Source organism: Urtica dioica, chromosome 4 (assembly GCF_054948205.1).
Source record: "Urtica dioica subsp. dioica isolate 48M chromosome 4, U.dioica_male_clone48M_v1_H2, whole genome shotgun sequence".
Taxonomy (NCBI): domain Eukaryota; kingdom Viridiplantae; phylum Streptophyta; class Magnoliopsida; order Rosales; family Urticaceae; genus Urtica; species Urtica dioica.
This window is the reverse complement of record NC_142759.1, coordinates 11,318,856-11,338,769: the sequence shown is the minus strand read 5'-3', so window position 1 is coordinate 11,338,769 and position 19,914 is coordinate 11,318,856. Positions and strand designations below refer to the sequence as shown.

General features: G+C 33.9%; 2 protein-coding genes and 1 non-coding gene across 3 annotated transcripts; 2 read left to right on the top strand and 1 right to left on the bottom strand.

The window, feature by feature from the left end:
* The first annotated feature begins 8,780 nt into the window (after positions 1–8,780).
* On the top strand, positions 8,781–13,454 carry LOC149400400 (common plant regulatory factor 1-like). The gene is made up of 13 exons (XM_089611113.1): positions 8,781–8,986; positions 10,304–10,439; positions 10,552–10,602; positions 10,712–10,807; positions 10,938–11,009; positions 11,214–11,249; positions 11,327–11,475; positions 11,590–11,638; positions 11,726–11,774; positions 11,919–12,058; positions 12,162–12,239; positions 12,320–12,445; positions 12,745–13,454. Exons 2-13 carry the CDS (start codon positions 10,377–10,379, stop codon positions 12,967–12,969), a joined length of 1,134 nt encoding a protein of 377 aa, XP_089467239.1. The 5' UTR covers positions 8,781–8,986; positions 10,304–10,376; the 3' UTR covers positions 12,970–13,454.
* Positions 13,455–16,247: 2,793 nt separating this feature from the next.
* On the top strand, positions 16,248–18,810 carry LOC149400399 (Galactose mutarotase-like superfamily protein). Its single transcript, XM_089611114.1, has 8 exons — positions 16,248–16,842; positions 16,922–16,996; positions 17,298–17,354; positions 17,462–17,622; positions 17,725–17,859; positions 17,934–18,036; positions 18,113–18,212; positions 18,296–18,810. Exons 1-8 carry the CDS (start codon positions 16,729–16,731, stop codon positions 18,487–18,489), a joined length of 939 nt encoding a protein of 312 aa, XP_089467240.1. The 5' UTR covers positions 16,248–16,728; the 3' UTR covers positions 18,490–18,810.
* An 825-nt stretch (positions 18,811–19,635) lies between these two features.
* TRNAM-CAU (transfer RNA methionine (anticodon CAU)) lies at positions 19,636–19,707 on the bottom strand. The gene has a single exon. It is a non-coding gene; the product is annotated as a tRNA-Met (tRNA).
* Between the last annotated feature and the right edge of the window lie 207 nt (positions 19,708–19,914).

The window sequence follows — 19,914 nt, the reverse complement described above, 5'->3', positions numbered from 1 at the left end:
ATATGAATTTTTGAAATTTTTATGGAAAAAATGTAGGAAAGAAATTAGGAGAGAGAAGGTGACGAATTTAAAATCAGGATAGAGAAAGTGACGAATTTAAAAAGTTAAGATCATAAAAGTCATTTTTATTAGTTATCACTTATGTCACGTAAGCTGTTTGACTATTTTTTTAAAAAATTTGTAAACGTTGGATATTTCCAAAACATGAATATTTTGGTTGGTTATTAAACTACAGTGTCCTTATAAATATAGTGAAAGACATATGTTAATTACTTTTTGTTTTTCTTGTAACATTATCTACCGAGAGAGAGAGAGAGAGAGAGAGAGAGAGAGAGAGAGAGAGAGAGAGAGAGAGAGAGAGTCGCTATTGTTTGTACTCATTTTTTTGTGAGATGTTATTTGACATTGGTAAAACACGTTCATATCTTTACATAAAGGGAAAATATTAAGAGTATCTTTCGTATTTAATCGAAATGCGAGATTTATCCCATTTATTTATAGAAATATCAGACATATCATTTCAGTTTAATATATATGACATATACATCCCCTAAAAAATGTTATATTATAAATATTACCCTTTTCGTTTATTTAAAAAAAAAACAATTTGAACTCCCCAAAATACCCTTAATGAAATAATTTTTTATTTTCTATTCTATATACAAAAATTAAATTAAAAAATTTATTTATAAAAAGTTAAGGATTATTTTTTTATATATAAAGAGAGATTTTGAATTTTTTTAATAAAATAGTAAATAATATTTATTTTATTAAGGGTATTTTGGGGAGTTCAAATTATTTTTGTTTGTAAAAAATAAACGAAAAGAGTGATATTTGTAATATAACATTTTTTAGGGGAGGTATATGTCATTTATATTAAACTGAAGGGATATGTCTGATATTTTTAGAAATAAAATGGATAAATCTCGCATTTCGATTAAACACGAGAGATACTCTTGATATTTATTAATTACGTTTTAATTTTTTTTAATAATAATGAAGAACCAAATTATCAAATATGTTAGGAATCCCATATCGAAAGTGAATGAGAACTAACAAGAGCTTATAAAGGTCATGGGTTACTCCTCTCATTACCAATTGGTTTTGAGATGGAACCTCATGATACTTTCATAAAATAAAACTCTTATCCTTTTTAAAGCATTATATACAGGGGTGCCTTTTTTCCTCTTTTTTCTAAAGCATTATATATACAAAAAATTGGCTACGTAAGCCACCTAAACTATAGGAATTGTAAATTAGTCAACCTTTGGTAAATAATTTGTAAATAGCCAACTTGCATACGTGGCAGCCAATTAACTACCTAAAATATATGTTTGGTTGTGTTAAATAAGGCTTTTATTAATTTGTTAATAAGTTTACTTGGCTATTTACAAGAAATTAACCAAAGGTGGGCTATATCTCAATCCACTATATCCGTGTGGCTATATAACTTAATAACCCTTATATATATTTGCTTTGAGGTTAAAAAAAAATGGTAAAACAAAAACTAACAAATAAAACGGAGTAGAAAAAAAAAAACAAAAAAAAATCAGAGTCCAATAAGATAAGCACATCCTCTGAAATTAACGTTTCAACCTTTTTTTTTCATGTTTTCTCGAGAAGTGTTTTCTTTCTCTCTTTCATTTATTTTTAGTTATACAGTTTGTTAGTAGGATCCACGTAAAAACTTCAACGAATAGCAAACAAAATTAAACGGTCCCACTGTTAACGTAGAAGTTTTTGGTTGGACAAAAAATTACTGTATAAAAGACAGTAAAATTGCACCTCGTTTTAGTTATGTGAATAATATAATGTATAATATTTATAAAATAGTTACGAAATTCATTTTGTTCTTGTAATCAGGTACGTCATATTTAAATGATACAATAAATTCTATTATAGTAAACTACTACAATCTCCAAACAAGGAAAGAGAGAATAATAGAAGAATTTTCGAGCAAAAAAAAAAAGAAGAATTGAAGAAATGGAAATATCACACATATATTATAATATATATATATATATATATATTTTATCATAATAAATATATATGTATATTGTTATGAGAATAACGGCTGTAAGATAAGATGGCCAAGTAACACCTGTCGTTCCCGTATCAACAATTGCGAATCGTACGGTTGATTTCAAAACACTGATATTGGAATCAAGTCGTTTCAAGAAAATCAATAAAATACATCATAAAAACGGAAGTTTGTTGCCCAGATCAGCCGAGTAGTTAGACCAATTATGGGATAGCACGCGGAGACCTCCCACGTGGAGTTTGTTGCTGACACGACAGCCAAAACATTTTCTTACCATTTTCAATAATAATAATTAAAAAGAAATTCGGGTATTTTCTAGAAAGTCTTTTCCAGTGACGTGATTACTGAGCTGGCTACGCAACCTCTGTGTCCTAGGTGGGTCCCACTTCACTCTGATTCCGTCGACGTGGGACACGTCAGCCCGACCCACGCACACCGACATCTGCGGCGAGTCTGTAGGCCCTTAAAGACTACGTGTTCATTTTACGTTTATTTTTAGTTTGCATTTATGCCCTTTTATTTTTCACTAACTCGTTTCGTAGATTTTATTTTTATTTGTTTATACCTCATAAGATGGTAGTTACTTCATTTAATGTCTAGTGCAAGACTCGTCTTACCGTTACCGTTATCGTGTCGAGACTTCAATTGTAGGGGTGAATCATTTACCGGAGGGGAAATCGAAAGGTATTAAGAAAAAAAAATGAAATCAGTATCGACAGTAAATTACTTACCGTAGAGGAAACTGGTAAAAAAATGTAGGAAACCGAGTAGTATTCACACAAATATTTTGCAAAACTAAACATACTTTTTTATATTTTGCAAAACTAAACATACTTTTTATATTTTGCAAAACTAAACATACTTTTCATAGTTCATACTTTAAAATCAAACCAAGATAAAGTTCAAAGTTCAAACTGAGATAAAATTCAACATAAATTACCATAAAGTTCAAAGTTTTCGGTCTTACAACACGTACGATAAAATATAAAACACACTAATTAGTAATTAATTATAGATAGAGTGTCTTGAGTGTCTCGTCACTCGTGAATGAAGAATCAGTCGACGGCTTTGGCCAAACTCTTGACCCCAGGGTGTGATCTTATTTGATCAGAGGACCCCGAAGATCCACCGGGACCTTCGTCTATTTCTTCGTCAGAGTCCCCTAGACTTTTTCAGATGTCGACTCGCATCGACTCACCCAAACTCTCACATTGCTTCTTCTTTTTAGACTGTACGTAGAGTAACTATCGCATTTCCTCATGTAATAAAAGAAGAAACTTGTCGTACATCTTCACACTTTTTGTCTTGTCCATGTTCGCCAAGTGATTCCACCACCGCATATGATGTATTCGCAAAATTTGCATCTGCTTGCATTCGGCCGTCCTTCGACAGGCTCGCAATACTTCCGTGCCGGGTCGGATGCCATACTTCATGATCATAATCATCAATTCATCATCATATTTATTTTTAAATCATATATTCATCACCATATTCATTTTAAATCAGCATATTCAGCATCATAATCATCAATTCATCAACATATTCAGCATCATAATCATCAATTCATCATCATAATCATCAACATATTCATCATCATAATCAACAATTAATCATCATCTTCATCTCAAATCAACATATTCATCATTCAAATCATCAATCATCAACATATTCATCATCACAATCATCAATTCATCATCATCATCATCATCATCGTCATCTCAAATTAACATATTCACCATCATAATCATAAATCATCAAATATAATCATCATCATAATCATTAATTCATCATCATATTCATGTATTAAAACACAAAATTAAGAAAAGAAATGAAAAACCCCCAAATTCGAAAAATCCGAGTGACTCACCTCGTGTGTACATCGAAAAGTTGACAAATTGTGCTTGGGATTAGCGAAATCCGACGAGAAACACGACGTCTGTGAAAGAAATCGAGAAATTTGACCGGAAACTGAGCAGATCTCATAACAGAGAAACGAAATACGTTAGCCTAGGGTTTCGTCAAAATGGGGATAAGGAATCTAGTTTTCCAAAAAATGAGACCAAATTAGGCTTTTATAGAACGGAATCCGGTCCAAAAAAATCGGGTCCGATTCGACCGGATTCTTATCGGTTTCTAGGAACGAATACGGCTCTTGTCCCTACCCTCCCGGTCCTCTCCGATTCGCTGGTTCCTATCCGGTTCCTGGTTGGCTCCCCCGAGAAGTCGAACCTTGGTCCAGTGTAGAATGTTAGTGTGACCATGAAAATCTTGTTTAAAACGCTATTGTTATACTCATGTTTGTAAAATATTGTATTCTAATTTTTTACATACATAAATCTTTCTTTTAAAAGGGTATGTATAGAGATCTAAATTGAAACATGACAAACTCATATGTCATATACATATTATATCATTTTCTAATACATAAACATAAAATATTATTGATGTTGGACTTCGTCCTCCATTAATTTGAATTTGTTTGCGCCAAATTGATCAGCTTGGTCAAAGCCCATAAATTGATCTCGAGTCTCAGCCCACAACACATAGTGGGTTACACCATTTTTCAGTTTAGTTCTTTGGCTCAGCTCGTCAGCTTAGTCCTCTGGCTCAACCCGTCAGTTTAAATCTCCGTCTGAGCTAGTCAGCTTAGCTCTCCGTCTCAACTCGTCAACTTAGCTCTCCGTCTCAGCTCGTCAACTTAGCTCTTCGTCTCAACTCGTGAGCTCTTCTCAGCTTAACTCGTCAGTGGACTGTTTCAAAGAGCTCCTAGAATCTCGGAGATCGAGAACTAGTCAATCACTACTCTCAATCGCTTCGTCAATTTCGGATCATGCCACATACATGTTACGAGTTGAGAGGAGGAGACCTATTCAACAACGATGTGCCCCCAAAACCAACGAAGCTCACCAACTTATCATGAGGTCTATGAATAGAGATCTCCATTTGAATACCTGAAGGGAGAGGAGAAAACTCCACCTTCCATTTTCTTTAAGCTCTCTATTTACTTATCATATGTTCTTCATAATTATTTTTTGATTGAAAAGTCCTTATTTTATATTTAATAAAAAGGACCCGAGTCATTCTTTTATTCTATAATCAGCTTTTATTTATTTCAATAATATTACGCAGGAAAATCTATCTTGTAATGAAAATTTGAAGCCCATTTATAAATTTAAATCTACCCTTTTTATTACGAATTATCGAAACTGTTTCGAGGTGAATTTTCGGTCCAACAAATATCATAAAAAAATATATGTAAAAAACATTGAGTTCGAAGAATTTGAATCTTTATTGAAAAATGAATTTGACCAAGAAGTTATAAGTGTTCATATTTTTACTATTTATTATTATTATATATATTACGACAAAAATTAACTTTCACAATACAATTTCAAATTTAATAGAAGAATGGACAAATAAACGTTCCTTTGAAATTTAAAGACATTGTACTCTTGCGAAAAATATGAGGACATGAACGGCTAATTGCAACTCCAATGAATAGAAATGCCAAATTTAGATATGTCACTCAAAATATTATTTTTATTTTTTATTTTTTCTCATTCACATAATTTTTAAGCAAATTATAAAATAAACACTCCGGTGTGAATAAGATTCATAATTGCTCAAAGTGGGACTCATTTTATCACTTTATTGTGTTTACTTAATGGATTGTGTTGTATTTTATTTTTATTTATTATTTTTTATTAAATTAATAAGGTGAGCATTGGTGCTCTACATAACACCGTTGTCATTTTTTTTGGGCCCTAATTATTTCCAATGCAAAACCAACTTGACATGCTTTCCACCTAAACTCCACATAGACATGAGCACTCCAAGAACACTCCCCAATGGAGTTGCTAAAGATATCAAGAAATATATATTTTGGACTTCAACCATAAGCCTTGGTATTTGTGAAGTGTAGGCACTCCGAATAGTCATACACTCGATGTTAAATGGCTCCTAATAATTTGTTGATGGATTAGAAAAGGCTCAAACGACACCTTACAAACTCGAACCACAAATCTACAATCATCTATACGGAGAGAAGCATGTATATTCACTTATAACAACCCATATTTGGTGGCGTCCATGTTTTTCTATGATCCGCACTTCTCGGCTCAGTAGTAACTCAAGTCTTAGTTTTTATAAAATTCTCGAATCCAATGTCTAGCCGTTTTTAAGATGAGCACCGTTGAATTTTTTTGGTAAAAGCTCACCGAATATACATAACTAAAGTTGAGATAAACAAGAATTATACTGAATCTTTTATTTTTATCAAATCATGTGGTTATTCCACTATAAACCTGCACTCAACTCTTCTCGTTATTAGTATATCATCTACTCTTTGTATTGGAGTGTCTATTGATATAGCCATCACGCTTTCATCGATCTTCAAGGTACCCTCATGGCACAAATGTGCATTCATCAATCTTCAAAGTACCCTCATGGCGAAAATGTGTATATTACTGTTACCCACTTATCATTCACGAGTTCCATTAAATTCCTAAACACCTTATTTTGGTAATCATATTACGAAAGTGTATGCGATCTAACAAATTTAGATTCAACTATCCGGTGAGCAAACATTTACTCTTTTACAGAAGAGTTGGATTTTGTATATGTAAATCTCTTTCTCCACCGATCATATCCCGGACTCTAAAAAACATTAGTATTAAAGAAAATTTGTAGCTATGAACGAATGGATCAAAAGAGCTTGAAGATATGACATTGAAACCCATGATCGCTTCAAAATTTAGATAAATTTCCACTGTTACCATTGACTTTGATAGAATGATCAATCTTATAAATTGATGCTCGTTCATTCAAAATTATTACGACCATATGCATTTAAAAAACTGAAACAACGGTGAAGATTAATTCTGAGACGAATATGAATCATAAACGCACGATCACACTTACTAGATTCAATCGATGAAAAAGATGAAGCCGGCATTATGTCCACTTCAAAAACGATACCAACTAGTGAGATTTCTACAAATACGTAAAAACAAGGGAAGAACAAAAAAAAACATCATTCGTTTATCTTCTGTTATACCGCTGAAATAAAAATTTGAAAAAACAATCTAGATATATGAAGTAACAGGTATCCGTACAAAATAAGAAACAAATTCATAATTATAATTAACTATAAATTAATCATATGTTTTTTTAAATATGAAAAAATCGTGTAATAATTCAGAGAAGGTTGACGGGCAAGTGAAATGAAATTAAAATGGTGACTGAAATACAAATGACCAATCACACGTGGCTTAGTTAGCTTGTATAGCCTTTAGCTAAAATACGTAAAAACAAGGGAAGAACAAAATAATCATCGTTCGTTTAACTTCTGTTATACCGCTGAAATAAAAATTTGAAAAAACAATCTAGATATATGAAGTAATAGGTATCGGTACAAAATAGGGAACAAATTCATAATCATAATTAACTATAAATTAATCATATGTTTTTAAATCTGAAAAAATCGTGTAATAATTCAGAGAAGGTTGACGGGCAAGTGAAATGAAATTAAAATGGTGACTGAAATACAAATGACCAATCACACTGTGGCTTAGCTTGTATAGCCTTTAGCTAAAATTGCTACTTGTTTATTTATTATCAAAATCTTTTTAATTGTTTATGATGATAATCTATAACATAGTTAATAAGGAGCACCTCTCATTCAACTTGCATCGTGGCGCCGCCAGGAGCGATACGTGGCGGGTTTTTTTTTTTTTTTTTTTTTTTTCAACTCGTCCTTTAATTTTTTTTTCCAACCCTTGGCTTTTGATTTTTTTTTTCAGCCCTTATCCTTTAAATTTTTTTTTCCTCCCTTATCAACATATTTTGTACAGTTTTTTTTCCTCCCTCTCTCATCAATATATTTTGTATAATTTATTTTATGTATATTATAATTATAATTACTAATATTATATTATACTATATTAATAACATACCTTATGTATATGTTTATATATATATATATATATATATATTATTTGAAAAACTATACATAGATTTTATATTAATATAAATATAAGAAACTTTTTTTACTTTCTATTTCTCTATATTTTTTTTTCTTTAATTTTGTTATTTTTTAAACATCATTGAAAACGATTTTGCTAGATTTAATTTAATATAATTAAAGGTCTTTAACTTACTCTATTTTACTTATTTTTTTTTTTACTTAAAAAAAAAATAAAAAATTGCTAACTCGCGCATCGTTATAAAACTAGTAAGCAAATAAATGACAAGTAAAATATCTACAAAACGCTTTATTAGTATAGTTTTAAAAAAGGGTAACCTTTGGAGAAGATATGCCAAGAAAGTTGGGAAACGAAAATATCAAAAACTGTAGTTAAAAGCGTGGCACTTCGGTCGCTCGTTGATGGTTCGTGTGTGTGAGTGGCCAGACGTGGATTCCAAAGGACAATTTCATTCCAGTTAATAAAAAAAATATTAATTAATCTAATGACGAGGACCACGTCAGCCACATGACGGGTGGAATAGGTTGGACCCCAGGACGCGTAGATCGATCCATCGTGCAACACGTGTACGTTCCAGATGTCTTCAGAATATATATTAAAAAAACTGGGAGCGCGAATATCGATGGGCCAGCTCAACAACAACAACCCACCACCACAGCTCTGGTATATACGCCGTACCATATAATAATCTCTCCCATTACAGACACGTGTCTGGTGACGTGGAACTCGCCTTGGCGCTCTTCTTTCTTTCTCTCTTTCTCTCTTTCCTTCTCTCTCTCTCTTTTTTTTCTTCCGCGAAAGACTCATTTATTCTTATATATTTTTTCTAGAGAGAGAAACAATTGAGTAAAAGTGGGAATGCAGATTCTGTGAGGTTTAGGATTTAACGGTATTGGCTTTCTGAACTTTCTCCAGAGAGCCATTTTCAGAGGACAATTCGAGTTTTTTTTTGGAGTTCGAGGTGCGTTTTATTTATTCTATTTTTTTTTTTAAATTTAAGACATTTCTTTAGAATATTTTTTTGATCTGGTTCGGTTTTTTTTTTCTTTGGAGAGAAAGTGAGAGAATTGTAGCGTCAATATTAGGTTTAATTCAGTTTTAGTTCCGGTGCTGTTTGTCTGCTGAGAAAATGCAGAGAAAATTAAATTATAATATGAAGGAAACTCGAATTTTTACGTAATAACGTTTTATGTTTTTGTTCTCTAGCTGTTTGAGTGTGATAGATCTTTCGAGTCGGTGGATTTATTAGTTTATCTTTTTTTTTTTTTTTTTTTTTTTTTTACTTTCAATTTCGGTTTCAGTAGCTGATTCGACTGGTTTTATCGTCCTCGTTGATTTACACTGCCTTTTCGTTTGTGAGAAGTTTCAATTAACATGTTACTAATCAATCAATTACTGGATTAATTAATTTTTAACAAAATCTACTCATGGGATTGAACTTTAAGCGCGTAAGAATTAACCACAGTGGATAAATTTTGTATATTTTTTTTTTGCCTTTTAACTTTGATTAGATTATACCAAAAAGAAAGCTAATCAAGCAAATCAATCCCACAAAGTTTCATTTAGGGGTGTATTTGTCACTTAGCGTCCTGATTATCCGCTGAGATAAACATAGCTACGGTCTTCTTATGAAGAGAGACTAGGAAAAGACTCCATTGACCCCGAAGTTTTCACAGAGCAAGACTTTTATTTTATTTTTTTTATTTTTCCTTAATTTACTGTTTTAAAAAAGGAAACAATAACTATGAATCTGTTTTTTTTTTTTTATTTTATTTTATTTTATTTTATATATATATATATATATATATATTATGAATCACGTGTTTATAATGTATGCATATTTATCTACTATTGATTTATTTATTTATTTTTTCGAACGACGTAGAAAAATAAAAATAAAGAGTCTTTGTGCTGTTTATATTTAAGCTAAGCTCGGTGGTATATCACAATCACAAACTAATCTTCATGGAGTATTATGATGCGCTTCACAAACTACTCAGGCGTTTTGACGAGTTTTGTTATATTCTGAGCAAAAATAACAGTTAATAATTAATAAATAAAAAAGGGGGAGAGAGTTTATCAGCCAAGTAAGACTAGAAATATGGTGTAACTTTTGCAGTAAGTTTTCATCGACTACACACATAGCAACATGTTCAAAAAATACAAATAATAACGTTTGAGCATCTTTTGATAGGCATTTAGTTAGTTTTTGTTCCATTGCCGTATTGTGGTTCTTTTTCCTTGACCATCACAATCCAACACGTTTTGTTTGGTACAGGGTTATTCAACTTTCTGGGAATCGCCAATTTCTCATTGAAATCCCATTTCGAAAGCTCTTGTCATTCATCGTGATGGGAATCGAAGAAGAGGGAAAGTCGGCTAAACCTGAAAAATCATCCCCACCAGAAACGCCGGTACATAAATCCCCGATATGCATAATAATGCTTTGAGTTTCCTCATACTTAAATGTAGATTCAGCCTCATTATGCCTTTGGTTTTAATATTTATTTATTTTTGTATTGACAGGATACTAATCAGCCAAACATGCACGTCTATCCTGATTGGGCGGCCATGCAGGTACAACCAATGATCTTCCATTTTTACATTGAGCAAATAATCATTGAACTTATTTCACATACTTGTTTCCTATTAAACCATTAAGGTTTAATTAGTTATTATTATGCAGGCGTATTATGGTCCTAGGGTTGCACTTCCCGCGTATTACAACTCCGCGGTGCCTCCGGGCCATGCTCCTCATCCTTATATGTGGGGTCCACCACAGGTATATACCAGCGGTCAAAGCAACTGAATTTTGCCTGTTTGAATTTCGTAGCGTTTAAGTTCGGTTTTCTTGAGGAAAGAGTAATAATCGAATTCGGATAATGAGCTGACTTATGCGATTGATGTTGCAGGCAATGATGCCGCCTTATGGACCACCTTATGCTGCAATATATCCACCTTATGCTCATCCTGGAGTTCCACTTGTAAGTGTTTAGTCTCTTTGTTTCTGATATAGCTCACACATTCTAATTGATTATTATGTGTTTTTTTCTTCCTTTCTAGATGTAGATCTAATTTGATTACTCATGTCAAGTTTAGCTGGACATCCTTTTTTTTCTTAAGCTCTCCATAGCATACTAAAAGGCCTTTCTTCCATTTTTTTTTTATCTTTCTTTTATTTGGTTCAGGGGTCACATGGCCAAGGAGTTCCATCATCACCTGCTGTAAGTTTTTTTCCCCTACTTGGTTAGCTATAGGTTTGACATGCTCGTCATTTAATGTTTTTATTTTCTTGATTCAGGTTGTCACTCCCATGGGTATTGAAACACAGACAAAATCATCTGGCACCGACAAGGAGATTGTAAAAAAGTCGAAAGGTTTCGATGCACTTGCTATTTCGATCGGCAACGGTAACACCGAGGGTGCGTCTGAACCAAGAATGTCACTGAGGTTTGTTTTGTCATCTGTTTTTTGTCTTTTGAATATTTCTATGTAAGATACTTTTTACTGAGAAACTTGGTCTGTAAACTGCTAATTTTGGTACTATAATATTTCTCACTGCAGTTTGGAGACGGAAGGTTCAAGTGACGGAAGTGATGGAAATTCTTCTGGGGTAATGTGACGACATCTGTTAACTTCACTGGTCATATTGTTATGAATCAAGTTTTTCACTTTACAGAAAATTATATCTTTCTTGCAGGCTAATCAAAGCAGAAGAAAAAGAAGTCGAGAAGGAACACCGACCAATGGTATGTTCTTCTTCTATATAGTGTAGTGCAAGCAACTACACTACGCTCTCTTTCAATACCCTAACCCAATATTACAGACACTGGGAATGGACACCGAGTTAATCTCTGAGGCTAACCCAATATTTTGATAATGCTATCCTACAGTCGGAGATGAGAAGACCGAGAATCATATTTCTGCTAAAAGCACAGATATATCTCCTGCTGGGCTTGGCATGAGCACGGCATTGGAATTGAGGAACCCTTCTAACTTGAGCTCGGTTATGCCTCCTGATTCCTGGGTACATGTAATGTCGCCCAAACCCACCTCAATCGTTCATAAATAGCTTACTTCTGTTGTCTTCAAGGCTTGTTTAAATGTAAAAAATCTGATTTGAATCGCATTTTCAGAATGACCGGGAACTGAAGCGAGAGAGAAGGAAACAGTCCAACCGAGAGTCTGCTCGGAGGTCAAGGTTGAGGAAGCAGGTAAGACTTGGACATCATCGTTATAGTTAGCGATTTCTATCTCTTTGCACGGAGCTTTATACAATGGTTTTTTTTTTCAGGCCGAGACTGAAGAACTTGGACGCAAGGTCGATTCCCTGACCACGGAGAACGTGGCACTCAAATCTGACTTGACTCGTTTAACTGAAAACTCAGAGAAGCTGAGGCAAGAGAATGCCAAGTTAATGGTACGTCCAATTTTCTTCACCTTAACGAGCCATCACTCCCTATTGTATTTTACCAGAGTACCGTGTTAGAATCTTATATTAGATGGAATTATCAACAGCAGTTCGTTTAGTCATGTTTTACGTATAAGCAAGTCATTAGAGGGTCATTTGGCTGATGGGAAGAACAAATCCCGAGAGATTGGTTCACCTCCCTAATAACGAACCGTATTTCTGAATATAATTAAGGACCAAGGGTTTGTGTTCTTAATTATTTCGAGCTCTGTGATGTTAGTCTCACCAATACGTTATTTACTGCTCAGGAAAAGCTGAAGAGCGCTCAGCTGGGACTGGGACGCACCGAAAAGATGATGCTGAAGGGCATAGAGAAGCCTATGAGCACCGAGAACCTCCTCTCCAGAGTCAACAATTCAGGCTCGGTGGCCGAGGAAGAGAAGGACGTTTACGAGAAGAGCTCGAACTCGGGAGCAAAGCTTCATCAACTCCTCGACACGAGTCCGAGGACCGATATGGTCGCCGCCAGCTAAAACCCGAGGTTCGGAAGTGTGCTCTGTTGCTTAATTATGTAGTTTTGGCAATATTTCTAGCCCAAAATTACCGCTAACGATAAGCAGGCGAATATTACATGTCCACATAATTGGCGTCCCTATAAGAAAGCAGAAAAAAAGACTTTAATATTATCCGACTGATTTTCTAATTTTTATGTTTTATGTTTTTATTTTCCTGATGCTAGAATTTTCAGAGTGGTTGGTAATGCCACCGAAAGGATAGTGTAAATTGAAAGGGGTGATACATAGAATAGGTTAAAAAATATTTGTGTGTTTTGGTGGTGGTGTAATATTCTATTTATTAGGATGTGATGACCGTACTAATATGTGCTTGAAAAGAAGACCCCAGCTTTGCAAGGTTCTTTAATTCCTTGGCAGAGCTGCTTGGAGTTTTCACTTCTAATAACGTTAATGACACTACTGTTTGCCTTAATCTTTGCTCGTTTGAAAAGCATTTGGTTTTATTGCACACTTTTTTTTCCCCCAGTTGCATGGCTGTCTTCCCTCATGAAAAGTAACCAACCTTGAGGTAAAGCCTTCACCGATTAAAATCATTGGTGTTTCATGATTTTTAAAACCATGGGCGAAACTTGAAATTCGATTATTTTGTACTAGTACTATTTAATGGCTAATACTTTATAAACAATCCCAAAATTAGTCAAACCCAACAGTAAATTTGATCATAGATTGCTGTCAAAATTAGACCTGTAACGTACCCTAAACTTTCTATTTTGTTAGAAAGTTAATGCTTATCTTGTTTACAATTTATCTTCATTATGCTTGCAAATTATAAGGGTGAGTGGTAAAATCAGAAGTTGAACGTGGATGAGAATTTTATCAGAATTCGGACCCCACATTTAAGGGGGTCCACAGAGTCAAAGGTTGGCCACGTCCCACTTGGTTCAAAATCCTCGAGCACAGAAACAATGAACATCACTAATTTGTTCCAACAATTATCTTTTAACTTTACACCGTCCAATTAGACAAGTTCCCCCATACTTAAAAAGAAAAAGAAAAACATATGAGCCCAAATTTTTTTGATGAATTATCATAAAAAGAAAAAGATGAATCGCACAACTTAAGCCGTCTTAAGTTTTAGACCTTTGTATAAATATCCAAAGTTCGAGGCCTTTGGGAATCCGAGTTCGGATATTATAAGATAAATGAACTCATTTATTCGGAAGAAAATTTGAACAATACAGTGAGGGAGAGGAGCTTGCATCCTCAATGCAAAGAGAATAAAGAGGAATAACGAGACATGTAATATTGAAAGCAATTGTCTATTTTTGAGCTAATTTATATTCTTTTATTTATTCTATGAGCTCCGTGTATGAGGAAATGACGGCAAAAGTTCATTAAGTTTTAAGAAACAGCTTACATAATTCCTATTCTTTATTTTGAACGGTAAAAATCCATAATCTTGAAAATTACACATTCCGTTGGTCTCTACTGTTATATGACGTTAAATTCTTAACAGAATCAACATTTAAACCTTTTTTTTTTTTTTTTTGTAAAATATATCATAAAGACATAAAACAATTCAAACAATGAAAATAAAAACAAAACGTATATACACGAAGGGAAATAAATCATTAAAACATTTGAAACACTTAAATCAATTCAAACAAGAGGATTTGAAAACTTCGTCTTGACCACCCACGCCTTCTTCACATGCCTGGTTCACCGACGCCCACCATTGTTGAGGGTGCTTTGGGTGTGAATCCTCGTCGTTGTCTTCCTGGCCAAGATAGGCCTCTTCGGCGAACTCAAACTCTTCATTTCGGTGCTCGACTCCGATTTGGGGTTCCTCCATTTGCTGGGGCTCGAATTCTTCCATCGTGGATATAGGTTTTGTTTTTATTTGGGGTTCTTCCATTTGCTGCTGGGGCTCGAAGTTTTCAAATCCTCTTGTTTTAAGTGTTTCAAATGTTTTAATGATTTATTTCCCTTCGTGTATATACGTTTTGTTTTTATTTTCATTGTTTGAATTGTTTTAAGTCTTTTAATGATTTATTTTACAAAAAAAATGTTTAAATGTTGATTCTGTTAAGAATTTAACGTCATATAGCAGTATGGACCAACAGAATGTGTAATTTTCAAGATTAGAGATTTTCACCGTTTAAAATAAAGAATATGAATAATGTTAGCTGTTTCCTAAAACTTAAGGGATTTTTTCCGTCATTTCCTCCTCCGTGTATTGCATAAGACATGTCGTTGTTGATTTTGTACACTCCAACTAGCACATGACATGACTACCCATAGATCCAAAATGAGGGAGGTAGTTTGATGAAGTTGTGTTTCATTCGACTTTGTCTTTCAAGAATTCAACGGTTCGTTGAACAATTCTCAGCTCGGCTTGCGAGTTGAGCTAGTGGGCTGAGCCCGGATGACGAATTCTTTATCAGTTAAATACATTTTATTTTAAAATATAGTGATTTTGCTTTCTTTCAATTAATAATATTACTAGTAATCTATACACTAATATTATGCACTAGATGGTTATCGAACGCTAATTTATTGATTTTCTTTTTGAATTGTTTTTTACGCAATTTTTTAAATAACAATTTAAATGGGATCAAATCAAAATAGAATTCAGATGAAATTATCATAGTTTGCCGAATAGAGCCTTTGCCCATTTCAAAATCTGAGAGAACTATTTGGACGTTTACCAACATAATATAACGTACTTGGCTTTTGGTCCACATGGTCAAGCTAAAAATTGTATTTTTGTTTTGCTGTCTTTTTCATCTCTTTCGCCTGTATTATTTATCATTTTTTTGAGGGGAGAGAGACAGAGCACACAACTCTAAAACTTCTTTCCAAGTTATGGACCTCATTCAAATGTTTACTTAAATAGTCTATTTCTATTCCTATATTGAAAACAAAATTTTAGCCATTTTAATATTTGAAATTGTTGACTCTATAGTTGTACATTCAACATGTACGTCTCGTATATATCCACGCTCTTAGATTAGATCTCAGCAACTGAGAGAATAGAGACCGGTTTTCCCTCTCCTTGTCTTCAATTCTTAAAATATTATCTATTTACTATATTTTATGTTTCTTCAGTCATGTGTCCTTACCTTCTTCCACGATTTTGCCTACGTCCTAAATAATGCATTACCTTTTTATATTCTTTTGATCATTATTTTCCATATTATATAACGGAAACTTCAAAAATGGGATGCTGGTACCGAAAGGGCAGCTTTAAATTTTAGAACTCTTTATGCCATTGCTCTTTATATAAAAGCTCGTGAAACAGACATTTCTTTTGCTTTCATTCCATTTACCTGGTTTCGTTTTTATTGTGTGCAAGGCTTACCTTTTTTTTTTTTTGGGTTATAAATCCTTTGGAGAAGTTGACTCATCATTGTCAGTTACTCAACTGGGATTGTTTTGGGTTTGTTTGTTTCGTTGTTCATCCTAAAAGAAAAAGGAGGGATAAGAAAAGAAATTTAAATAAGAAGCGTTGCATTAAATTCGAAATCTCAAAAAAATACATGAACGTGACACATTTTAATTTTCACAACCCATTGTTTCCCAATCAAGCACCAACTTTTTCCTTTCTCCACTTTTCCGTGAGTTTCTGTATCTGGTCCTTCTAGCTTTTCCGAAAACCATCCCAGTCAGATCTGATATACTTAACAAAGACGATATGAGTCTCTCATTTTGACAGTGAGAGAGAGAGAGAGAGAGAGAGAGAGAGAGAGAGAGAGAGCTTTTCTTCATTGGAAAACAATGGGTCATTCGGCGACGGTGTGGGACTACAACAAGGCAGCGAACGAGATGACGAAGGATTGGAATGGGATCGATCAAGTTGTTCTCAAGAGCCCACTCGGTGGCTCAGCCAAAGTAAGCAATAATAATAATAATTATAATAATAAAAGAGTAGAGCTTTGTTTTTATGAATTAATTAATTAATGGTGAACAGGTGAGTTTGCACGGTGGTCAGGTTACTTCGTGGAGGAACGAGCACGGCGAAGAACTCCTCTTCACGAGTAGTAAGGTTTGTAATTTGTATCAACTCGTCTTCAATCTTGTCACACATCATTGCAAGTCATAAATTTAGAGTCTAGAGAGAAAAAAGATCAGTACTTTACGACACAAGATGAAGAACAATTTTTTGGGGAAAAAAAAATTGTTCTTTAGCTGCTCATTGTGGCTAGTGGTGGCATTAGCGAAATCACTACAGGAAATTTTTGAAAAAATTGACCGATTCTCGATGCCTTTGTACAGGAAAACAAGCAAGTTTACCATGAATTCCTATAGAGTCCTGTGTTTTTCTTACTTTCTGTTATTGGTTGCAGGGAATTTTCAAGCACCCGAAAGCAATTCGGGGAGGCATACCCATTTGTTTCCCACAGGTAACATTAATAATCTTAATTTTTTTTTTCTTTTCTTGATATTGCAATCAATTCACAACTTCGATAAAATCATAGTACTGATTTTGAATGTCTGTGTGCTTATTTAGTTTGGAAATGGAGGGTCTTTAGAACATGGGTTTGTTAAGAACAAGATGTGGACGATCGATGACGATCCTCCGCCTCTGCACTCGAACGATTCCAATGGGAAATCTTATGTGGATCTTCTTCTTAGACCCTCCGATGATGACCTCAAATGCTGGCCTCACGTGTACGCACCTTTAACTTTTTTTCTTCTTTTTAGAAGACACGGTTTGATGTTTATTGGTTTATGTAATAATTTTCCTTTTTTTTTTTCTTTAAATTTCCCCAGCTTCGAGTTCCGTTTGAGGGTGTCTCTTTCGTACGATGGAGATCTGACGTTGATATCCCGTGTTAGGAATGTGAACGGAAAGCCGTTCAGCTTCTCATTCGCTTATCGCACTTACTTTGCAGTCTCCGACATAAGGTATGTCCAATTCTTTGTTAAAACCATCAATCAAGCCTTAGTTATTTAAAGTCACGGTCTTTTGTGCATTGCAGCGAAGTAAGGATCGAAGGGCTTGAGACGCTCGACTACTTGGACAACCTCTGTCAAAGAGAACGCTTTACCGAACAAGGGAACGCCATAACATTTGAATCCGAGGTAACACCCGTTTACACGTCACAAAAAGCCTCGATCTTTACCATTTTTTTTCTTTACATTTTACGTTATAAATCAGGTGGACCGCGTTTACCTCAGCGCTCCCAATGCAGTCGCGATCCTCGATCACGAGAAGAAACGGACTTACGTGATACGAAAGGAAGGTCTACCCGATATTGGTATGCCAAATAAAGAAAAAAGAAAAAGAAAAAGAATTTTTTTTTGTTTATGTCATTGAAAATAACATAAAAAATTTGGACAGTGGTTTGGAATCCGTGGGAGAAGAAATCGAAAGCGATGGGAGACATTGGAGACGAAGAGTACAAGCAGATGGTGTGTGTGGATGGGGCGGCGATAATGAGGCCAATCACTTTGAAGCCTGGCGAGGAATGGACGGCCAGGATTCAGCTCAAAGTCGTGCCTTCCAGTTTCTGCAGCGAACATCTCGGCCTATAAGCTCACACACTACACTCTTTGCTCTTCACTTCATTATTCTTTATTTCAGTCCTTTTGCGAGGTTGCAGATTGAAAGAGTTTTTAGCCTGATATTATTATTATTACTTATCAGGTGGTTGAACAATTTCTAGTGTTTAGGGTCTCAGATAGAATAGTAGAATGAAAGTGTCCGACTGTGAATGTGGGTAAAAAAAAGAAGAAAAAAAGAAAGAAAGAAGGAAGGTCTGTGATACATGTAGGATCAAGGGAGATATATATCATATATGTATATGTATGTCCGTTGGGATGTGATCATGAAACTACTAGAGCCTGTTGTTGTGTTTTTTTTTTTTTTTTTTTTTTTTTCGAATGGAAATTACTTTGTTTATTTATTGTTTAATCAGAAATAAAGTCTTGTAGCCTTCAAAAAAAAAAAAAAAAGTCTTGTAACTAATGATAGTATATCGTCAATTGCAGACTCTGTTATAGTAGCGTTTACTATGTCTACGAAAATAAAATAAAAGTCAATAGCATGGACGATTAATTGCACATTTTAAAATATATGATACATTGCAGACGATTGATTATCATCACTGAATTCAATTAATGATAATAAACTTTTGCTACTGCGTAGAGAGCCTACGAGCTATTTAATATAGAGCATATAGAGAGTAGACACCGAGGTATTTATTAAGAGCAGTTAATTGGGTAAAACGTAAAAATATATTTAAACTTACGCAACATAATAGATAAAATTATAAATAGTAGAACTAATGTTTGAAATATATTATTATTATTATTATTATTATTTAAAGGGTCTTTTAGCTATATAGCCATTCGACTTATAGCGTTTTGTATAATAGTTAACCTTTTGTTAATTTTCTGTAAATAGTCACCTTAACTTATTTACGGCACTAAAAAAACAAAAAGAGGTTGAAATATATTAAGTTTGACATGGTGTTTTACAGCTACTCGTACGAACAATAAGAAAAAGAAAGGTAACGAAAGTGTGATAAAAAAAAAAAGTAACGAAAATATCCGCTGAAGCACAGAGAAATTTTCTTTCTTAGAAAAAAGAACAAAAAAAAAAAAAAAAACGGAAAGGAGAGAGTAGTTGGTAAAAAGCACATTGCTAGAGAAAAACAATAAACGGAAGCCCAACTGAGATATCAGAGCCAGGTTTCGATCCTGGGACCTGTGGGTTATGGGCCCACCACGCTTCCGCTGCGCCACTCTGATATTTAGTAATTTCACCATAGTCAATTTATTATCGAATACGAGAAAAACCGAAATACAATTCAATTCACTTACGTTCAGCTCGTTGAAAAGTTGGTTGGTAAGTGAGAAAAAGAGGAAATAAACATTATTTTTATTTATTTATTTATTTTTGTGAAATGGAAAATAACACTCTTGTTTGGTAGAAATAGAAGAATTATAGGAAGAATG